We start from the raw sequence: 24363 nt of genomic DNA on the forward strand, positions 1-24363 counted from the left end.
GGTGGAGAAAGAGTGGTCAGATTACATTGAGGGTGGAGGTGAGTTAACACACTCCCTCTAAAAACACATAGACACATAGCTTTAGACAAACTGATACATTTATACTTGATTACCTTCACAGGAATTAAAGAAAAAAGCTAGTTCATCCAAAAATTCAATTACTCGCATTCATGTCATTCTAAACATGCATGACTCTTTTCCGTACATAGAAAGCGTGTAGTGACCAGGGGCTTTCAAGCTATAAAATTATAAAGAAGCACCATAAAATTAGTCCATAGGACTCATGCGCTATATTTCAAGACTTCTGAAGTCATAAGATAGCTTTGTGTAAGGAACACACCAAAATTCAGTTGCTCAGCTTTTATTTGCATTCATGTATATTCAAACGTGGTCTAAAGACTAGGGATGTTAATGATTAATCGTTTAATTGTTGTTAATTTGATTGATTAAGCTTACCGATAATCGATTAATTAATTTCAGAACAAATGCGTTCAGTAATCATGCAAACAGACATTGAAAAGACTGTCTACATAGTCATCCGCCACTAGAGGGCGCTTGCAAGCTGCATGTCACGTCTGACAACATGACAACAAGCACCGTTGATCCGCCGGTCTCGTTTCATTCCAACCACCAAATAACGTCAGTGATCGCTCATCACCAGCAGAGAATTAGCATGTTGTGTACTGTTTATGCAGCATGTTATGATTTTACTTAATTTAAAATAAAAATAAATAAGTCAAAAGGTCTGAAATATCCCACGATCCACAACGTGAAGTTTTAATGAACTTAAATATGTATATTGTATACAAGTTATTATTAACAGTAATTTATTAACAGTAATTAATTCACAAATTTTTACTAAAAATAGTCATAATGTACTATTATTTTAAACAGTAGGCTACATGCACATATTATTTGCGGTCCTCCACATGCGTTTTGCGGTATTATCGTTAGCGATTGATTGATTAAAGGGGTCATGACATGAGGAATCACATTTTTCTTGATCTTTTAACTTATAAGAGGTCATTGTACTATAAAAACATACTGTAAGTTTCAGAACTGAAAACTTCCTCCTAAATAGAAAAGGAGCATTTATTTAAACTAGGCCCAAGAAACGTCTCGTTTGTAATTTGTGGAACTTGTGATGTCACAAGGGCCAAATACATCTGCAAATGACTGCCTCTTCAGCAAGACATCAACGAATATTTTTCGTCACTGCACCTTTGGCCCCGCCCACTGAAGCTCAGTTACACAAGTGAAGAGGAGAGAGGGCCTGTCATTGGAGATTCATCTACACCAAAGGAGACTTACACAGGACACCTTCATGTGAGCCTTCAACTGGATTTAAATATTTTTCTAGATAAACCTGCACTAGACGAATGGCTTTGACCATTATCATGTCTCTCACGCCACTTTTAAAAGATGCAATGTCAAGTTATAACTCTAAAAAGAAGACTATTTTTTGCTGTTTGGAGGCAACCTGGACCATTCTGGCACCGATCTGTGCTATTTTTAATTGTTAGTCTTTTGTGAACATGCACTATATGGAAGTTTTTTATCGTTTTGATGCGTTTCCGGCGATGTGTGCAGAGTTTTAAGAGTAGTACAAGTGTAACTTCTAAAAACACGTCTCATTCTGCTGCTACCATTTCCTGGGAGAAACACATGCCATTCTGTGTGTAAACAAACATAAAAGATGTGAGATGTGAAGACAAGCGTCTCTGCTTTGGGCTGTTGAAGCAGTCTGAAGCACCCAACATCACCATGGATTGTATTACATTAGCGTTTTCAGAATAATTCAGCGTGGATTGCATATGTTTTCATCTCAGATCAGCATGGATTGCTTGTGAACCTGTCAACACAAGATTCAAGCTTTTCAAAGGAACTGTTAATGAATGAGCATTAGTAAAGATGGGGCAGTAAAAACTCTATTGGACCTGATGCAAAACCATTCACGAATATTTAAATGTCACGACTGTATTATAGTTAAGGTGCCGCTGTGCTTAATATATTCGTATGCAATGTATTGGGTGTACGTTATGTATAAACCCTGAAATTTAGTCTTATAATGTTGTGGAGCTTGTTGTTCATTTTCATCCAATTGAGTTTCAAATTTGCCTGTAATGGAAGGGCTGCACGATGTTAGCCAATCAGAACAGTGGGTGTTTACACTGAAGTCTTAAAGGGCCAGATAGCTTAAAACCAAGCATTTCAGACAGAGGGCAGAGACAGGGTGGAAAATTATTATATATTACTAAATTATGACTGTTTTGGTGCCCAAATTTTTTTTTTTACTAACATTATAAGTGGACCTCAGGGAAGATAATAAAATAAAAAAGGAGTATGTCATGACCCTTTTAATTGATTGTTAATTTCCATAACAATCGATTATGAAAATGTCTGAAATTTGACATCCCTAGTAAAGATGCATCTTTTTCAGGCGCATCGTTTTCATCGTTTAAAAACTAAAATTTCTGTCTGTTTCTCACTTTAAACTATTATATGGCTTCAGAAGACATGGAAAATACAACACAAATCGTATGGACTACTTTCATGATATTTCAGTGTAAGCTTGGCAGACCCTAGTCAGTGTATGGAAAAGAGCAGTGTGAACACTCTTGAATATTGCACCTATTGTGTTCCATGGAAGCAAGAAAATCACATGGGCTTAGAATGACATGAGGGAGAGTAAATTAAGACAGAATATTTTTTTTTTTTAGTGAGCTATTAAATTACCATTACCATTGGATCATATACATGTTACATTGTATAAAGTCTATTTTATAATAGTTTAAATAATTGTAAAAAAAAAAAAAAAAAAAAAAACTGTCAGCACAAACACACTAGCATGTAAAAGAACAGTTTTGATTGAAAAGTTTTGATCAAATAGAAAGCAAACAAATAGCTCATAACAATTAGGTCTGTGTACACGTGAGCCTTCATGCATAGGCGACAGTTGCACTACGCAGTATTTATGTATGTTGTGTGTATGTATCTGGTCTTTCAGTTCATTTCAATACTCACTTGACGTTGGCGTTGGTGCATATAATGTACTCAATCTCCTCTGAGAAAGGGTTCTGGAAGGTGAACGAGCTCGTTCTCATCAAGATCCACTCGTTGGATTTAGAGCGGAACCGGAACATCACCGTCATAACCTGACCTCGTAGATTCACCACCTACATCAAAGGTCAAACGTTATTGCCATGACTTTCTCAATCAAAAATTGCGATTCCATAACCATATCATTTAGGATCTAAATGATATAGGATCTAAATGATTTAGTATCATTTAGGAACCCTGTATCATGCAAAATGACACAAAAACACACCTGCTGAAGGCTGTCTCTTAATAAGCCCTGTTCTTCTGGGTGTGCGAGATCTAGAATGTTCTTCCCCAGTAACTCCTGTGTCGCACAAAAACACAACAGATGTGATGTAAAATGCAACCCTGAAGCTCATCAGCTGTCCTCAAGAAATGCAGGGCCATCTTATTGTCCTGTTCCTTTTCCTATGGACCTGACCCAGTCTGGGGAGCCTACCTGAGGTTGGTAGCCCACTGTCGCCAGGCAGCGGTGATCCACAAAGGTGTAGACGCCTTGACAGTTATGGCGAGAAATAAATTCCACTGGAACGCTGATGTTATTTATGTTGGTGTCGCTTGGAGAACAGGTTACCTGCAACAGGTCAGAGGTGGCAAGAGGGTTTTCTAAGGTGTTGTTCATATTTTAAGCATTTGAAGGAAAGGTTTACCTGTTAATGCCTCATGCTGCTTTTGTCCATACATTGAAAGTGAACAGAGATTTGGGCTGTCAAGCTTGTCATCAAAAATGACAGAAAAGCGCCATAAAAGTAGTAAATGCACTATATTCCTGAAATCATACGATAACTTTGTGCGAGGAACATACCGACATGAAAGTTATACATTTAAGTGAATTAGAGCTTAAATTTTGGTCTGTTCCTTACACAAAGCTTCAGAAGACTTGAAATATAGCTCAAGTCATATAAAGTGCTTTAAAAAGATAGTTCACTCAAAAATGAAAATTCTCTCATCATTTGCTCACCCTCATGCCATCCCAGATGTGTATGACTGAGATATTTTAGAAGAATATCTCAGCTTTGTAGGTCCTCACAATGCAAGTGAATGGTGACCGGAACAATGAAGGTCCAAAAAGCACATAAATGCAGCATAAAAGTAATCAATAAGACTCCAGTGGTTTAATCCATATCTTCAGAAGCAATATGATAGGTGTGGGTGATAAACAGATCAGTATTTAAGTGATTTTTTACTATAAATCTACTTTCACACAACCCTCCTATGCATGTTCACGAGAGTTCTTCTGTTTTTTGCCGATTTGCATCATATGTGCATATCGCCACCTATTGGGCTGTTGTGCAGATAGCATTTATTTATTCTTTTACTTTGCTTTATCCGCCCGTTTTTTTCTCCTTCCTTCCCAGTAGGTGGCGATAGGTGAAAGTATAGAATTATAGTAAAAACTGACTTAAAGAGCACCTATTATGGTTTTTAAACGTGCCTAATTTTGTTTTAAAGGTCTCATACAATAGATTTACATGCATCCAAGGTCAAAAAACAATTTGCTCATAATTTAAACTGCAGCATTCCTTTTTTCCCCAGTGTCAAAAATGACTCGTTCAATGATCCTACTAAATGATTCATTCTAAACTCCTCCTTTCAGAGAGCCTACTCTGCTCTGATTGGTCAGATGTCCCAGTCTGTTGTGATTGGTCTACCGCTTAGTGTAGTGTTTGAGGGCGGGTCAAAGCTGTTCGCGAGCAGCCAATGAAGACCAGAGGTGGGTTTTTTGTTACCAAATTACGTAGGTTAGTACAGGAAGTAAGTCTGGAATTACTAACGACTCGTTTCAGATGTTCAGAATCGGTTCTTTCTTTTGGGTGTCAATAACTCCATCTGTCGTGCACTTTGATTTTCAAAACTTTGCAGACTTTTTTACATTCACAAACAGCTATATAACACACTACATGAAAGGTAATATTTGAAAAACCATAATAGGTGCTCTTTAAATATTTATCTGTTTCTCACCACATCTATCATATCGCTTTAGGAGGTATGGATTTAACCAGTGGAGTCTTATGGAGAACTTTTATGATGACTTTATGTGCTTTTTTAGAACTTAAAATTTCTGGTCACCATTCAATTGCATTGAATGGCGCAACAGAGCTGAGATATTTTTCTAAAATTTCTTCGTTTTAGAGAAAGTCATACACATCTGAGATGGCATGAGGGTGAGTAAATGATGAGAGAATTTTCATTTTTGGGTGAACTATCCATTTAATGGGGTGTTTATGGTGCATTATGTCATTTCTGGAGCATGTCAGCCCCTGGTCCTCATCCACTTTCACTGTCTGGAAAAGAGCAGCGTGAACATTCTGCTAAACTTCTCCTTTTATGTTCCACTGAAGAAAGAAAGCCACACAGGTGTGGAACAACAAGAGGGTGAGTAAATTACAGAATGTTTGTTTTTTAGGTGAACTACTCCTTTCAATGTTACACAAAACTAATAAAATCAAATGGAAAAAATGCAAAAGTACCTGTAGCCGTCCAATGGCAACTAGGCAGAAACGATTTCCTTGAGTATTATCAGCCTCCTCTTCAGAAAGAGTCACTCCTGAGAGAGAAAGAGAGGATTAAGGGACTATTTCAGCTCTAGTTGCTGTGTTCTGATTGGACACTGGGGATATCATCTCTCTGTGGACAAGAGCAGCTGGTCTGATGGGAGGTCACTTCCTTTGTATTGTTCTGAAACACATCCGAAATTCCACAATGGGCCATCCATGACCATGTTGTTATAACTGTTATCACAACAAAGCCAGACAGTGAGAATGAGGGGCAAGTTCAGTCTATGCACTCATTGATCCCCTTCATTTTCACATGGTAAAAGGTGAACACAGAAGTAGTTTAAGGAGGCAAAACTTTCCCTCTTTTAAAGTAGTTACTTTACTTCCTATGGAAGTCATGATTAGCAGTATTTTCCCCAAGAGTTTGCACATTTAGAGATGGATTTTGTGAGTCACTCCACACAGCTCAGTAAATGGTGACACAATTGTATAGAAATGTTTTTTATTACATTTTTACAGCATTATGTAAATTAAGCACCTTTCATTTAAAAAAAAAAGATGCAATCATATAATACCAATATATTTAAATTGTACTTTGAAACGTTGCTCTATTTCACCATTCGTGATGAGCTTGAAACATGACAAAAAAAAAATCTGGATAGTGAATTATAGGTTTATGGACAAAATCTCTAAATCTGTTGGCCAACGAAATGGCGAAAATATAAGAGCAAAAAAGTCATGAGCTTTCGATTTGAGGACAGTAAAATTTTATCTCATGTAAACTGCCCTAATTGAAAGGCAAACTATGTTTTTTTTTGTGTGTGTGTGTGTGTGTGGATGGTGTTACCAGCAGGAGGCCAGGATTTGATATAGCCTGTGCAGTGTACCACCACATACTGCGGTTCACCGTCCTTAGAAGGACCCAAGCCATTCCTGCAGAAGCAATAAGAGTCTTAATCTATGTTTGTGGATTGACATCTATATATATATATATATATATATATATATATATATATATATATCTATATCTATATATATATATATCTATATCTATATATATATATATCTATAGATATATATATATATATATATATATATATATAAGAAAAAAAGAGAGCACAGTCTAACCTGTTTCTGCTTCTCAGGAAGTTGAGTCTGTTCATAGACACTGGTTCTACTGGACAAACTCCACATCTGAACAGACACAAACTATTAGTTTGACACAATCTGACAGGTGTTTGAGGTTCAAAATACTACACAAAACTTATAAAAACAATACTATTTTGGTGACATATTTTAATGTTTTGTTTAAAGAGTTCAAGGCATTGTATAATTCCCTGTCATTTAGGCATGTTTATGTTCACACAGGCAGGAAAAAAAAAAAAAAAGAAAAGATTTTTTTTTGGTCTGACTCAAATCCGGTTAGGTTTTTGTAGTCTAAACAGGATAAATTATGTCTTCACAGGGCATTTAGAAGGGAAAACAATAATGATGGCCATGCTGTGGGATCGTTACAAACAGAATTTTCAATAGAAAAGTTCAGAATGACCGTTTTATTACAAAATGGTACAGCCCTCAACAGTGGAAGGTAAACTCTTTGAGGGCAAAAGGACATAGGGATGATCACTTCTGAATTGAACGAACCCATGTGTCATGTACAGTATGTCACAGGGGAGCCAAAGCAATGTAAACCTCTTTTAAAGGGATAGTTCACCCAAAAATGAAAAGTCTCTCATCATTTTCTCACCCTCATGCCACCCAAGATGTGTATGATTTTCTCTCTTCTGCAGAACACAAACAAAGAATTTTAGAAGACTATTTCAGCTCTGTAGGTCCATACAATGCAAGTGAATGGTGACCAGAACTTTAAAGGTCCAAAAAGCACATAAAGGCAGCATAAATGTTACCCATACGACTCCAGTGGTTTAATCCATGTCTTCAGAAGAGATATGATAAATGTGGGTGAGAAGCAGATCAATCTCAACTTTCACTTTCACATTCTTCTTCTTTAGTTTTTGGCGATTCACATTCTTCGTGCATATCGCCACCTACTGGGCAGAGAGGAGAATTTATACTAAAAAAGGACTTAAATATCGATCTGTTTCTCAACCTCACTTGCATTGTGAGGACCTACAGAGCTGAAGTATTATTCTAAAAATCTTCATTTATTTTCTGCTGAAGAAAGAAATTCATGCACATCTGGGATGGCATGAGGGTGAGTCAGTGATGAGAGAATAAAAATTTTTGGGTGAACAATTATCTTTTATAAAATACATACATTGGCATTACCCACCCAGAGAGATGCACTAAGGTACGGTAACACACATCTCATGTGAATTCAGGACAGAAAGCCTTCAACATGGGACGTTTCGCTGCATGCTTAAATACAGGACAATAGGCGTCCAGTATGGGACATCATAATTTTGGCCAAAATATGGGACATCCCAGCTAAAACAGGAGAGTTTTATGCCATACCAAACATTGCATATGCCACCTCTACCATTTTTTAAGCTGTTGTCTGTGACGAATGTTTTAATATTTCGATACTGCCCTTATGAAAACATAATCAATGGCAAAACATCCACTGCTAAACTCTCATGCATGATGCACATACAGTTGAAGTCAAATGTTTACATACACCTTAGCCAAGCACATCAGTTTTTCAAAATTCCTGACATTTAATCCTAGAAAACATTCCCTGTCTTAGGTCAGTTAGGATCACTACTTTATTTTAAGAATGTGAACTGTCAGAATAATACTAGAGACTATGATTTATTTCAGCTTTTATTTCTTTCATCACATTTCCAGTGGGTCAGAAGTTTACGTACACTTTGTTAGTATTGGTCGCATTGCCTTTAAATTGTTTAACTTGGGACAAACATTTTGGGTAGTCTTCCTCAAGATTCTCACAATAAATTGCTGGAATTTTGGCCCATTCCTCCAGACAGAACTGGTGTGACTGAGTCAGGTTTGTAGGCCTCCTTGCTCACGCACGCTTTTTCAGTTCTGCCCACAAATTTTCTATCGGACTGAGGTCAGGGCTTTGTGATGGCCACTCCAATACATTGACTTTGCTGTCCTTAAGCCATTTTGCCACAACTTTGGAGGTATGCTTGGGGTCATTGTCCATTTGGAAGACCCATTTGTGACCAAGCTTTAACTTCCTGGCTGATGTCTTGAGATGTTGCTTCAATATATCCACATAATATCCCTACCTTATGATGCTATCTATTTTGTGAAGTGCACCAGTCCCTCCTGCAGCAAAGCACCCCCACAACATGATGCTGCCACCCCCATGCTTCACGGTTGGGATGGTGTTCCTCGGCTTGCAAACCTCACCCTTTTTCCTCCAAACATAACGATGGTCATTATAGCCAAACAGTTTCATTAGACCAGAGATCATTTCTCCAAAAAGTAAGATCTTTGTCCCCATGTGCACTTGCAAACTGTAGTCTGGCTTTTTTATGGCGGTTTTGGAGCAGTGGCTGCTTCCTTGCTGAGCAGACTTTCAGGTTATGTCAATACAGGACTCGTTTTACTGTGGATATAGATACTTGTCTTCCTGTTTCCTCCAGCATCTTCACAAGGTCCTTTGCTGTTGTTCTGGGATTGATTTGCACTTTTCGAACCAAACTATATTCATCTCTTGGAGACAGAATGCATCTCCTTCCTGAGTGGGATGATGGCTGCGTAGTCCCATGGTGTTTATACTTGCATACTATTGTGTGTACAGATGAACGTGGTACCTTCAGACATTTGGAAATTGCTACCAAGGAAGAACCAGACTTGTGGAGGTCCACAAATTTTTTTCTGAGGTCTTGGCTGATTTCTTTTGATTTTCCCATGATGTCAAGCAAAGAGGCACTGTGTTTGAAGGAAGGCCTTAAAATACATCCACAGGTACACCTCCAATTCAGTACACATATCATAAGCTAACTGGCTAATTGTCTTAAGGCTTGACATCATTTTCTGAAATTTTCCAAGCTGCTTAAAGGCACAGTTAACTTAGTGTATGTAAACTTCTGATTCACTGGAATAGTGATATAGTGATAAAAGTGAAACAATCTGTCTGTAAACAATTGTTGGAAAAATTACTCATGTCATGCACAAAGTAGATGTCCTAAACGACTTGCCAAAACTATAGTTTGCTAATTTTAAATCTGTGGAGTGGTTAAAAAATGAGTTTTAATGACTTCAACATAAGTGTATGTAAACTTCTGACTTGAACTGTATGCAAGTTTGCATCGTTACTATGACAACTAATTTGTACATGCTAGCAAAAGTGACTGCAGTCTAAACAGAGAAAAAATCAGATCTGTCCACATATAACCTGCAGGTTGAACAGACAGTCTAACAAAATTGGATTTGAGCATTTTTATTGTTATTTTTCCTGCAGTGCGTACTAGGGTTTCTCCGAAACCAAATTTTTGGCTTCGGTACAATACCAGTCCTGGTACCTCGTTATCGATACTAAATCGATAATATAATCAACAAATAAAAAGCCTCGGATTTTTTATGAAATTACACAGAAAACAACTTGATTAAAAGAACTGCATAAAGTCTCACAGATACAAATGATGTGTTTTCCATTTGAATTTTTCTGGATTCCATGTTAAATGTTTTAATTAAATGTTATGATCAAATAGTGTTTAATCAAATTGATACATACAGCTTTAATCAAATAAAAATATAATAATTTTTTTTTTTTTTTTTACAAAAACAATTGCAATTTTATTTTTGGTAAAATAAAATGCTGCGCAACAGAGTTGCAGGATCTTAATGAAAACATTAATAAAAAAAAAAAAACTGATTACCTGTGGCACAAGTCTCCTATCACAACATGCTGATAATACACTTGCATTTGTGATATGGCTTACAAATAATAATAATAATAATAATATAATAAAACATCTTATATAATTGTTATTATGAGTATTATTGCTACTTTTTGAATATTAAATTTTTATACAGTAGTTATATTTTTCTGTCTTCAATTTCACGCATCCAGCTGAATAGAGCTATTATTTAAGACTTTTATTAACAGACCTTTGAGTTCTTCGTGTTTGTGACGGGTTAGTCATATCAAGGTTCCCATTAATGCTGGGATAATCCCGTCGCGACTCTCGAGCTGAAATCTCAGAGCTGCACTGGAGGAGTTCATTTAAGTGTTAACAGCAGTTTATACTCTAAACACACTGCATGAAAATTAAGCACCAGCAGTGTGTGTTGAGTTTGTGTGAGTGTGTGCACATGCGTGCGCGCGTGTGTGAAGCAGATGACAGAGCAGAGTGGCACCTCTTGTACATTCTGTAGCGTGCAGCGCACGTGACTGTATATTTAATTAAATTACATCCTTCTGCTGTTTAATGATCACACTTGGCCATATCCAGAGTTTTTTTTATTTTATTTTCAAATTGTCATTGATTTAGTCTCAAAACTATCACATCTCACATCATTTTGCTAATGACAGCTGTGGAGGTGGGGGCGTGGTTCAGCGGTGGCTTGTGAATGGAGAGCGAGATCGGGAGATGAGAACGGTAAGGATCATCACCTGTCATTGATTATCTCTAACAGCTGCTTGTCATTGTAGAGAGAGTTGGAGAGGGATTTAAGAGCGAGCCAGATGCCAGAGAGGGAGAGAGGGTTGCACACGCACACACACCCCGAGATCGTGTTTATTAAAGTCCACTGAAAAGTGAGTTTTGAGTTAATAAAAAAAAAAAAATTACTTTGAGTTGGATTTGGCCATCTCCCGCTTCCTCCATTCCCCTCCTTGTGAACTTGTTACAATAGCATACTGTAATGTGGTACCCAAATTAGCAACAAGATTATATCGTACTGTTTTAATTTTTCTGGTATACTTCGTTAGTACCGGTAAACCGTGCAACCTTAGTGTGAACAAAGCCTTAGTCGCATCGGCTTGGTGTAAACAGACCTTAAAGGAATACTTCATGCATAGAATGTATATTCTGTCAACATGTACTCACCCACATGTCGCTGACAGCATGCTCAAGGTCTGGAGCGACATGAGGGCGAGTAAATGATGAGAGAATTTTCACTTTTGTGTGTACTATCAGTCATTGTTCATGTGTCTCACCTCATCCTGCAGATGAAGGAGCGCCGTGCACCCATACTCATCCTTACAGACGACTGACCCGCCTCTTTCTTCACTGTGCCTGTTTTCAGGTCCAACATCCGACCTGCAGGGAGAACATGAGGATGTTATAAACAGAAACTGACTGAGAAAAGAAAGAATGACGTAAGGGAGGGAGTGTGACGAAAGCCATTTCTCACCAGTGTTGTTGTTTTCACTGGTGGAGAGCTGCTCTCGGAGTTTCTCTGCATCATCTGGATGAAGCTGGTCGTACAGCGAGGATCCGAGCCAATCAGACTGAGCCTGGTTCAGAACTGGTGTGACAGAGTCCGACACGTAAACGACACGGCCGGTCTCACATGACACAACGAACAAGAAGCCATCAGCAGCCTCCAGAATCAGATGCTTCAGCTCCTATAGTGAGAGAGAGAGAGACATGAAATGGAAAGGGTAAAGAAAAAAATAGGATGCGTCTTAAAACCTAGTGAGCTATCTTGCAGGCTATTGTGTATGCGCATGGACGTGCAGAGACCGTCAACCCGTGTATCTTATCACGTGGCTTGATGAGCGCATTACCACGGAGACCTAGCACGTGTGGAGGCTTCACGCTATTCTCCGTGGCATCCACACTCAACTTACCACGTGCCCCACTGAGAGCAAACCACATTATAGCGACCACAAGGAGGTTACCCCATGTGACTCTACCCTCCCTAGCAACCAGGCCAATTTGGTTGCTTAGGAGACCTGGCTGAAGTCACTCAGCACGCCCTGGATTCAAACTTGCGACTCCAGGGGTGGTAGTCAGCGTCTTTACTCACTGAGCTACCCAGGCCCCGAAAATATAATTCTTAATAATTAGTCATAAATTTGATTAAATGATTTTGTCCTTTAGTTATAGTTATTTAGTTTATAGTTATTTTCAAAAATATGCTGAAGACTAAAATATATATGGTGGGATAATTTGCACTATCCAGTCAAAAAAAACAAAAAAAAAACACCTGGGTGTAGGTTACATTCACTGGTTCAAAAACGTTATTGCGGATAAGAAATAAATGCGTAATGCATTGTGTTGAACTACTGTAAGAAGATTCAAAATCTTTTCTCATTCTTTTTATTTATGGAGTACAAGGAGGTTTGGTTTATTATAAATAAAAATAATAATACTGTTGTTATGTTAATTATTGAGCTAATATGAATAAAGGATATTATCATGTCTGACTTTATACAAACTGACGCAAATAGACGGTAAGTAGACTGCTGAATATGCATAATATTGCATATCACCACGGGAACATTTACTGAACCATCAATTGAAAGCTAAATTAAATCTGTAATCTATACAGGCAGATAAAGCCCAAAGTATACTTCGGTCAGACGTGGATGCTCACGACACGTGATGCAATTTTCGTCATCAGCAGAGTGCTCGAGCACTGAACGCACACAGCCCTATTTACTAACCGTGCATCTTTGAACACACAGACAGCGCATGCGCCTGGAAATATTTGCACGGGTCCACAGGGTGGCAACACTCACATTTGAGTCGTTGCTCTCACGAAGCAGTGCTAGAAAATGTGACAGACAGTAAACAACAGGAGACGAAGGTAAAAACGTCAACAGTGGATTTGCACGTCAAGAGCACATGTTTGAGGAGGTCAGGAGATCCCTGCATTTGGATAACTTGAGTCTAAAGGACTATAAAAACATTGTTATGGGTCTAAACTCCTGAAGAGAAATAGTCTGGTGTCTCGTACAGTCGTAGCGTGCATGCACCAACGGCCTGTGTATGCGTGCACCGTCAAATGGAGTATACTTTGACAGGCTTTCGTTCGACTGTACACAGACTCTAAACATTTGCGTCAAAATGCGAGACGTACTTTATAGGCAGCAACTCTGATAACCTAAACTCTTGCATAACACTCAAATAACGCTCCTCCCATGAAATGCACAAAAGACTCACCTAATGCCTACGGTGAATTCTAATTCTAAGCTAAAGTGTTGACTGTGTAATAAGCACACAAAAACAGTGACAATACATTTTAAATACATGTGACGATTTCAATTTTTATATATATTTTTTAATTAGAATTTGGTTGATACAGTATGTAGGTATGTACTGTTTGTTTACTTTGTATTTTTATTTATTGGCATGTTTCACTTTTATAATTTTTCTTTAAATTTAATATACAGTATATGTAATTTTTTTAATTCCAATATATATATTTTTAAACAGTCTCTTTCTTTGACTTATTATTCTGATATGTGAAACACTATGAGCTGCACTTGATGTTTGAAAGTTTATTATGTTGGCTTGACAAGACTATCTAGCAAGAAGTTTGTCTTCCTGCAGTATCTGTATATAAACATATTAAACTACAAACTTAACAAAATTATGAATCTAGTTTAAACTTTCAGACAAGACTTTGTCAAGCCAACATCAAGCACTGAAAGTTTTCCGCACTGAAAAAAGTACAGTATATATAATCAGCAAGTAAATCAATAACCTTATTGCAAATCGATTAAGTGAGCGAGTCAACAGACTGAAGGGGTAAACCATAAGATTGAGACAATTGTAATCAATTGGTCGTGCAGTATATTCTCTCATCACATCAAATTCCGACAACAAAATCACGACTTAGTTAACCCTCCTATGGTATTTGGTCATTTTCTACCAAAATACATTTTTCTTGTTTAATAAAAATGGTTTTCTTTATCCGAGCAGAACAAGACTTGGTGACTTTCCTCCATCTGCCATCTCAACATACCAAAAAAATTGGGCTTGATTCGATAAGTCTAAGTGGTTGTGAAAAAAAAAAGACACCTTTGGTATCTGCAGTCAAAATTGACTGACCATTGAAAATGAATGGGAAAGACCAAAAAACAAAGAATTATTTTTTAATCTTTTAAATACAATCAATAAATCAGCCACAATGCAAAAAAAAAAAAAACAGACATATATTACAGGGTGAGACTCTAAAACATACTCAGAGCAAAACACACCCACTCACACACACACAAACACACTTACAACCTGCTTATTTATGCAAATTAATGGTAAAATGTAGAAATGTTCATGTAAATAAAATTAAAATAGCATAAAATCCCAAAAGAAATTCATAATTTTACTGTTTTTACTTCAGGGAAGACCTTTTTTTATCATAATCATAAAAAAAAAAAAAAAAAAAAAAAAAAGAAGTTACACATCTAACCCTTCCGGTCAAAAATGACCACAAATACCAAAGGGAGGTGCCATTTTTCAATACCATAGAAGGGTTAAAATATAATTTCTTTTGCCATGACACTGTAGACTCAGTAGCGACACTGGAAACACTGGTAGACTGAACTGATTCTGAATAATAACTGGTTCTTGATTCCCAACTCTATGTGTGTTGAGGAATGTGTTGATGTCTGACCTGGTCTGTAAGGAAGGAAGGTTTGTATGTTCCATCTGTGCTGGTGTTGCCACTCCCTCGGAGCGATTTTATGTGAGATACGGCCATGCGAAGGATGGTCAGCTTGTCTGGTTTCCGTGCCAATGCGCTGCAGGTGGGCACCATGTCCGACAGCTCTGTGACGTAAGCAGTCATCTTATTTCTCCGCCTCCGCTCGATCTCACTGTGATTCTCCCTGGGGTAAGGAGGTCAGAGCAGGAGAGATGGGCGGATGGACGAATGGAATTGTGGGAGGCAGACAAACACAGCAGGAACACAGAAAAGGTGGAGAGAAAGTAACAATGAGAAAAACGAGGGAGGAGAGAGATGTATGAAGCAGTAAATAAAGACTGTATCAATGTGCTCCTAAAATGAGACGACATAAGCTCATCTTTCGATGACAAACAAATGTGTATGAAAGATCTCATGATGATCTTCAAATGGCCTGGGAAAAAAAGAGAGGGGAGGAGAGAACAGTGCTCAAAAGAAAACACTTAAATAAAGTGCAAGAATGTGACAAAGTCTTGGACTGACAGTGATCTGAGCTCACAGCAGTGGGTGATCTCTTGATCTATTGGTGAATTCAATAAACCTGCCTTTTAAAATGGATGTTCAGGGTTTAACACAAGTCGCAGGTGCACTCTGTAATATTTGTGTGTATACTTCACTAACACCTAGGCAAAAACAGAAGTCTCAACATGATGCCGCTCATGAATGTCTGCCCAGCACCATACGTAGAATAAACCAGCTTTTGGTCTAAGATGGATATGACTCACAGAGAGTCTTAATCTCATATGAGTGTCATTTATTTTAAACATATTTTTCAAAAATACTATTATATAGTGGTCAATTGATATACCGGTCAATATTTGTTATTTTATACTTACCTGCTAAATTTTCTCATTTGGTCAATTAGTAAAACAAACTCAGCAGACAAATGTGAGCTTACTTTTAAGTGCTCGCATTTTTATTTTACAAATAGTTTTTGTGTGAAATTTTGAGTAAAAGGCTGTGCAATAAGAACCAAAAATCATTTCATGATTTTTTTTTTTTTTTTATAGATATTGTGATTGCAATTTTAATTGCGATTTTGGCAAATGTTTTTTACTTTAAAAAATCTCAGTGTTTAAAAAACATTTCAGGAGGGGGAAAAATGGTCTTTGCCTAAGTGATACATGATAAAGTTATTTCTTTATCCCTTTTCTTTATTCACCTTCCTGATTTCCTCTTTGTTCTCTCACTGGTAGCTTTTTTGCGCACTGCATTGATTAGTGAGATCTCGTCAGTGTGCAAACGAGTGCACTAATAAGAATAGTAGATTAACCATCACAGAACATCACGATTTTCATACAATTAATTGTGCAGCCCTAATGCTAAATAAAAATGTATTTAATTTTTAGCAATTTCATGTACATGTCATGTACTATCATATTAAATTGTGTGATATAACACATAGCTGAATTTTTTTTGGCTAGATATCAGCAGACCATGGAAAAAAAAAAAACTTATCAGTCAATCACTACAATTACTATTTCTTTCTGTTTAAATGTTTAGCAATTAGCATACAAACACACACACACACACACACAAACACACACAAAATCACCGAGTACACCTTTAAGCTCTATAAACATCATCATGTTGATTACCTCAGCATTTAACAACCCTCAGTTTTTTAAAAAGTAAAAATCGCCTACACTTGGAGTCCCAGTACTTTTTTGAAAGCAACAGAGGTACAAATTCCATGTTTATATGGCAAGAACTATTAGATATGTTAGACAAACTAATATCTAACAAAATTAACCTAGCGTGAAAAGTGTTGGGACTACAGTTGGCGGATGAACTTGTAGTTATTTTTTCACCGAAACAATTCCTGTGGGTGGATTATGTCAGCTTGACGAAGCCAACATACAGCTATTCTTCAAACATGTTTTTTTTTTTTTTTCAAAATCTCTAAACCGAAACCAAAATTTCTACCACTAACTCCTCCCAGAACTTTCAAGCTATACATGCACCAAACTTGGCACAGACCTTCAGACTGTTCTGGAATAGTGTTCTAAGACTTTTCTAACTGAAAGGACTTACGGCTTTCGCACAGTAGATGATCAAAAAATGGAAAAATCCAATAGGCTTACACTGACAGATTGTTCAAATGAGCCAACGGAATACTCGTTAATTCAAACTCCAACTGTCAAAAATTCAAATGTAAACAAACCTACAAAAGGCATTAAATCTGCATTAAGTTGCACTCACTCTCTCTCTATCTGAATATCTCTATATGACAGTCTGTCTGACCAGTGTTTCCCACAGGACTTTGTGAGACTGTGGTGAGTGGACCTCGCACCTTCTAGGAGGGTCAGGGGGCATGCTCCCCCGTAAGAACATTTTGTACATTTTAAAGTTAAATGCATCAGTCTGGTGCACTTTGAGAGCAAAATTAAGAGGTTAGATCTATGAAGAAATTTGTGCTCTTGTAAACAATTTTCAGGATTGAGAGGGAACTGACTGACTGGAAGTGAGAGATGCTTTGCCGAAGCAACGCCGCAAAACACAATGTTAGAGATCTTCTACGTTATTATGAGAAGTGTAAAAAATATTTTCGCTTCATTCTGAAACTGTGGCGGGACAAATTAGACTGTAGCGGGCCGCCACAGTCTAGCTAATTAATGGGAAACACTGCTGACTATCTAACTAGCTGGCTGTTTGTCTTACTGTAATGTCTGTCTATCAATCTTAAAACATTTATAACTAATTTAAAATTTCAGACAAGGCTTTGTCAGGCCAACACAAGCTTTCTTGACAGACTTCAACTATATAGTCCTCTTTGTAGTCATTTTTGAAAACTTATGGAAAATCACAGATCATATTTCAACTTTCCATGTCTCAAGTTCTTACACTCATATTCCAAGAAACGCATTAATTCTCTCCCACACAATGCTCGTCTGACTCACTCAGCATTCGGATTTCCACCAATCAATACCTGGCAAATCTCTCTTTGTCATTTGCCCCGCTTGAGTCATCATCACACCTGTGGAAAAGCCAGATCAAAAAGACAGACACATTTTTAAACGTAGTCATAGACATAAACCTTATATTAGTTCAAATTCGGGTCAAATATTTGAGTCACAGATCATGACTAACCTGAACAATTTGCTTCCCTCATCATCCTCGAAGTCCGAGCTAGAAGAAAGGGCGAGAATAAACAGAACCAAGCAAAATTCATATTAGTCAGTAAGTGTGTAAACTGCACAACTGCAAAGACCACATTCAAACATTACCGCATTTCGCCACCCGTTCGACAGACAGATAAACGGCAAGAGCAACTATTGAATAAAATCAACCATAAATGTTCTTAAAAGCACACTATTGTTATTCCTGCGAATTTGTTTCTGGAAATCCACTGTTGGCAGTACCAGCGTGTGCGGCTCTCCAAAACCCCATGTCTGAGCGCGATCCATTTTGACCACACTGGATGTGTATAGTTCAACCAAAAATTCCAATTCTGTTCTCATTTACTCATCTTTATGTTGTTCCAAACTCATGTGACTTACATGGAAGACAAAAGAAGACGCACAAAAGGTAGAATGTTTATGCTGCTCTTTTACATACAATGAAAGCAAAACAATTTAAAAAAGAAAAAGAAAAACACCACTCCGTTAAGTGTTCCATGGACATGAGGGTGAGTAAATGATGACAGAATTTTCATTTGTGGGTGAAGTGTTCTTTTGACAACTGAGATCAACTGAAATCAACTGAACATGAGTAGCAGTATTACAGCGCTAATGTACTACCAATCAGCACTTTTATATTTAGAGAAGACGGCTCAGCGTTCACAAGCAGTACTTACGTGGCTTGCCGCTTGTTGTTAGCCTTTGGCACAACTGCAGAACTGTTCGAAAGAGACACAGCTGATGTGGCCACAGCTAGTGAAGAGACTTCAGGCATATCTAAAACACAGCACAAATCCAACACACAGTGTGTGGGTCAAACTCTACAGACAGCCTTGTCAATGGACAGTGGATACAAATGGATAGTTTCAGAGTATTTTTTCAGTAAATATTGAGTACATTTTCAAAAAGAAATTTGACACCCGGCACAGGTCAGCATCAGCTATTAAAATACACATATGGCTTATGTACTGTGCAACACCTTTAATTTACTGTGCAACACATTTACTGTACATTTGCTGAACTTTGAGATAAGTGAGAAAGACACATTAAAGGAAAAATCTGATGACCCAAAAAGTATTTGGGCAATTTTAGACACTCGAGTCACACTAATACAACGTATGCATTTCATTGCAATAAATAAATAATCTAACTAAGTGACATTTGCAAGCAAGTGACATTTTTACAAGACATTATTGCAATGACTTTTTTTGCAACTGGTGTCTAGTTGTTCATTACATTAACTACATGTTCCACTAACCTTTTGTACGTGTATTGCATTTATATCTATTGTTTTATAACTGGAAACCCAACACAGTTCTTTTTGTGCAATAATTCTTAAGTCTTTTCAAAATGTCAGGTAAAAGGATCAAAAGCATTAATCCAACTGAAATCCTTCTAGTCCTTTTTTTACTAAATCAAACTAACAGAACAAGATAATGTGATTGCAGATCAGTTCTCTCTAGCATGTAACTTAGCATCGTCCTTATGCGCATGCAACGAAAAACAGAGGTGCCACGCGACGTGCATTTAACCCGCAAGTCAAATGCAACACAAAGCAGAGAAAAAGAACAACACAGAGGGTGTGCATCATTCAGAAGTGATCATCCACATGCCCTATTCCCTTTGTAGACTTTCCACTTACACGTTTTGTTTGACATTTTAGTCGGAGGCGCGGCTGTGTCGTTTAAACGCGCTATGAGATGCTGGCGAGGGAGACGAGTAGGCGCGCTGGTCAAACCCCGTCAGCATGGATTTTGAACAGCGCTGCAGAGTATTCACTTAGCGAATCTCCACTCTCTTCCTAACAAAACGGACAAACTACATCTCCTCACCCGCACAAACAAGGACTTTTCTAACTCTGCTGCCTTGTGCTTCACAGAAACCTGGCTGAGTGAAGCCATTCCGGACAGCGCGTTACATCTGCCGGGCTTCCAGCTGTTCAGAGCGGATCGCATCGCGGAGTTAACGGGGAAAACGAGAAGCGGTGGAACATGCTTTTACATCAATGAAACTTGGTGTACAGATGTAACAACATTAAAGAGGATGTGCTGTCCTAATTTGGAAGCGCTTTTTATTAACTGTAAGCCTTTCTACTCGCCGCGGGAGTTTTCCTAGTTTATTCTGGTGAGTGTGTATATCGCGCCAAACGCGTGTTTGAACACAGCGCTGCAACAGCTGACTGATCAAATCACAGACACAGAACAACAATACCCGGACTCAGTTATTATTATTCTTGGGGATTTTAACAAAGCAAACCTCACACATGAACTGCCCAAATACAAACAGCACATTACATGCCCAACCAGAGACAGAAATATACTGGATCATTGCTACACAACAATAAAGAATGCATATCGCTCTGTCCCTTGAGCAGCTTTGGGACTCTCTGATCACTGTCTGGTTCATCTTCTTCCAACCTACAGACAGAAATTAAAATCTGCTAAGTCTGTATTAAGGACTGTAAAGATATGGACCAATGAAGCAGAGCTGGAATTACAAGCCTGCTTTGACTGCATGGATTGGAGTGTTTTTGAGGCTGCAGCCACAGACCTGGACGAGCTCACAGATACTGTGACATCATATATCAGTTTCTGTGAGGATATGTGCATTCCTATTCCTATGGCGTTTCACCTGCATGTCTTAGATCCTGTGCTAACCAGCTGGCCCCCATCTTCACACAGATCTTCAATAGATCACTGGAGCAGTGTGAAGTCCCATGCTGCTTCAAACGTTCCACTATCATCCCCATCCCAAAGAAACCAAAAATCACAGGACTTAATGACTACAGACCTGTCGCCCTGACATCTGTGGTCATGAAGTCATTTGAGAGAATGGTGTTGACCCACCTGAAGAACATAACTGGACCCATTCTAGATCCCCTTCAATTTGCTTATCGAGCAAACAGGTCTGTGGATAATGCAGTCAACATAGGATTGCATCATATCCTGCAACATCTGGACAGACCAGGGACATATGCAAGGATCCTTTTTGTGGACTTCAGTTCGGCTTTCAACACCATCATCCCAGCTATTCTTCAGACTAAATTACACCAACTCTCTGTTCCCACGTCTATCTGTCAGTGGATTACCAGCTTTCTGACGGACAGGCAGCAGCTTGTGAGACTGGGGAAACTCACACAGAGCACCTGTACAATCAGCACATGTGTCCCCCAGGGATGTGAGCTCTCCCCACTACTCTTCTCCCTCTACACCAATGACTGCATCGCCAAAAACCCCTCTGTCAAGCTCCTGAAGTTTGCAGATGACACCACAGTCATCGGCCTCATTCGAGATGACGATGAGTCTGTATACAGAAGGGAGGTTGAACAGTTGGCTGTCTGGTGCAGTCAAAACAACCTTGAGCTGAACACGCTCAAAACGGTGGAGATGATTGTGGACTTTAGGAGGAACACCCCAACACTGACCCCCCTCACCATGTGACAGCAGTGGAATCATTCAGGTTCCTGGGCTCTACAATCTCACAGGACCTGAAGTGGGAGACACACATTGACTCCATTGTGAAAAAGGCCCAGCAGAGGTTGCACTGCCTTCGCCAGCTGAGGAAATTCAACCTGCCACAGGTGCTGCTGATACAGTTCTACTCAGCAGTCATTGAGTCTGTCCTCTGCACTTCAATAACTGTCTGGTTTGGTTCAGCTACGAAATCAGACATCAGAAGTCTACAAAGGACAGTTCGGACTGCTGAGATGATTACTGGTTGCCCCCTGCCCCCCCTTCAAGAACTATACACTTCCAGAGTGAGGAAAAAGGCTGGAAAAATCACCTTGGACCCCACTCACCCTGTCCACTACCTTTTTGAACTGTTGCCTTCTGGCCGACGCTTCAGAGCTCTGAGCACCAGAACCGTCAGGCACAGGAACAGTTTTTTCCCCTCAGGCTTTCCATCTCATGAACAGTTAAATTGCCCCACTGAGCAATAACTATGTGCAGTACAGAGTTTAGTCTTTCTTATATTTATCCAACACATCCAACCTCTTCTGCCATTTCATTCCTCTGAGAGATAAAACAAAAAAACATTTGCACTGTACATAACAGATTTGTATTTACACTGTACATAACAGATTGTATTAGATTTGCACTACCCATGTGTATGTGTGTATGTATGTGTATGTGTGTATGTACGTATGTGTATAATTAGTTTTTATTTTTTTATTATTATCTATGTCTTGCTGCTGTTCTTGTGTTGTTTTTGTATTGTTGTACTCTGGAAGCTCCTGTCACCACGACAAATTCCTTGTATGTGTAAGCATACTTGGCAATAAAGCTCATTCTCTCATTCTCATTATTTGAGCTATAATTGTTTAAATCATCGTTTTTATGGCCGTTTTAGCGTTTTATAGCGTTACATCGTCATGGCATCGTCAAGTTGTAAAATGGGCTATAACTTTACACAGAAAAGGTTAGAAAGCAATTTTATCACACTTTAATCATTTTATGAAAAGGTGGGATGGGGGGCCTGGGTATCTCGGCGAGTATTGATGCTGACTACGACCCCTGGAGTCACAAGTTCGAATCCAGGGTGTGCTGAGTGACTCCAGCCAGGTCTCCTAAGCAACCAAATTGGCCCGGTTGCTAGGGAGGGTAGAGTCACATGGGGTAACCTCCTCATGGTCGCGATTAGTGGTTCTCGCTCTCAATGGGGTGTGTGGTAAGTTGTGCGTGGATTGCGGAGAGTAGCATGAGCCTCCACATGCTGGGAGTCTCCGCGGTGTCATGTACAGCGAGCCACGTGATAAGATGCGCAGACTGACGGTCTCAGAAGCGGAGGCAACTGAGACTTGTCCTCTGCCACCCGGACTGAGGTGAGTAACCGCGCCACCATGAGGACCTGCTAAGTAGTGGGAATTGGGCATTCCAAAATGGGAGAAAAGTAAAGTAGGGACGAGTCTACATTAATTATTGTGGTAATCAACATTATGCCACAAATGCTGTGGATTGAGCTTAACTTGTATTGAACCCAGAATATTACTTTAATTAAAGCTTCAGTGTCCAAACACTTTTTGGGGCCACTGTGTGCATTGCAAAACAGATCAATTAGGCAATATGATCCTTCATGATGAAAACTTTGACGGCAACCCCTAAGACATGATGTATTGTATAACAAAACATAATTAAGACATTTGATGCATAAGACCCTTCATTAGCCAACCTTAAGTCCTTAATGCTGACCTAAGTCAAATTAAACTTTGTCAATACAGCACCAAGCAGACACAAATATCCCTATATCTTTGCACTTGTGTAGTCCATATAATGAAAAAGAGTGTGATCGCATGTAAATGTGTTGCACTGTGTCTGTGTGACTAACAGCTCAACCACAATCTGCTACAAGTGTCAGATCAAACTGTCACAGGGCCTGAGGTTCTTTACAACTGACAAAACTCAAAAGAGCCCTTATTTGCACAAGAAAATCATTAAAAGACCAACATTAGAAGCGAGTCCCGTTTTGACTATATAAGCATGTGTTATCTGAACAGTTGGGCTAACAGCAGCTCAAGCTAACTAGATAAACTGTTCATAACACGCAAAACCACAACAAATCAAACATTAACCGTTTAATCGTGTCGACTGATTGGTTTCATACGATACCTGGATTAGTTGATGTCATACCCGAAAGGTAAACGTGTTAGCATGCGAGCTAACACCAACAAAACAACTTTCACAGCTGCCCAGAGACAAATCTTCCAGACACCAATTTTTTTTTGCGTTACACTGCAATTTAATTCTCCCCAAGTCTCTTAAAGTACTTAAAAACAAATGTCATGACTCTAAACCGAAAGTCATTCTCTCCGCCTGTCCGAGCGGACGAGTTCACAGATTTGTAATAGTTGTCTTTCGTTCCTTTTCGTTTACTCCCCCCCAAATGATCCAAGATGGCGCCTGTAGTTTCAGTAAGCAGCCGAAGCACGTCAGAAGAGGAAACTACTCGCCACTCGACATTCAGCGCCATTGTCACCGCACCAACAGCGCTCATACGTAATAGCTGTGTACTGAATCGAGGATTCTAATGTTCATTTATGTCTTGGTGATTGTTTATTTTGGTAGTATCACTGGCAT

The 24363-nt window shown here is 38.7% G+C and overlaps 1 protein-coding gene across 5 annotated transcripts in view; it reads right to left on the minus strand.

The window, feature by feature from the left end:
• Nucleotides 1–24160, minus strand: part of LOC127452621 (aryl hydrocarbon receptor nuclear translocator-like) — a 40822-nt gene extending 16662 nt beyond the window's left edge. For 3 of the 5 annotated variants that reach the window (XM_051718239.1, XM_051718238.1, XM_051718237.1), the window contains exons 1-13: nucleotides 23896–24160; nucleotides 18967–19066; nucleotides 18261–18299; nucleotides 18100–18147; nucleotides 15102–15315; nucleotides 11892–12105; nucleotides 11695–11797; nucleotides 6726–6791; nucleotides 6445–6530; nucleotides 5571–5647; nucleotides 3539–3673; nucleotides 3329–3403; nucleotides 3025–3176 (exon numbers count right to left, since the gene is read on the minus strand). In XM_051718239.1, the coding sequence (XP_051574199.1) occupies nucleotides 3025–3176; nucleotides 3329–3403; nucleotides 3539–3673; nucleotides 5571–5647; nucleotides 6445–6530; nucleotides 6726–6791; nucleotides 11695–11797; nucleotides 11892–12105; nucleotides 15102–15315; nucleotides 18100–18147; nucleotides 18261–18299; nucleotides 18967–19066; nucleotides 23896–23914 (1328 nt within the window). In that variant the 5' untranslated portion in view covers nucleotides 23915–24160. Of the gene's footprint in view, nucleotides 1–3024; nucleotides 3177–3328; nucleotides 3404–3538; nucleotides 3674–5570; nucleotides 5648–6444; nucleotides 6531–6725; nucleotides 6792–11694; nucleotides 11798–11891; nucleotides 12106–15101; nucleotides 15316–18014; nucleotides 18148–18260; nucleotides 18300–18966; nucleotides 19067–23895 lie in introns of those variants that run through there. The other 2 variants (XM_051718240.1, XM_051718241.1) reach the window with 2 other exon arrangements.
• Between the last annotated feature and the right edge of the window lie 203 nt (nucleotides 24161–24363).

This window comes from Myxocyprinus asiaticus, chromosome 15 (assembly GCF_019703515.2).
Source record: "Myxocyprinus asiaticus isolate MX2 ecotype Aquarium Trade chromosome 15, UBuf_Myxa_2, whole genome shotgun sequence".
NCBI classification, from domain to species: Eukaryota; Metazoa; Chordata; class Actinopteri; order Cypriniformes; family Catostomidae; genus Myxocyprinus; species Myxocyprinus asiaticus.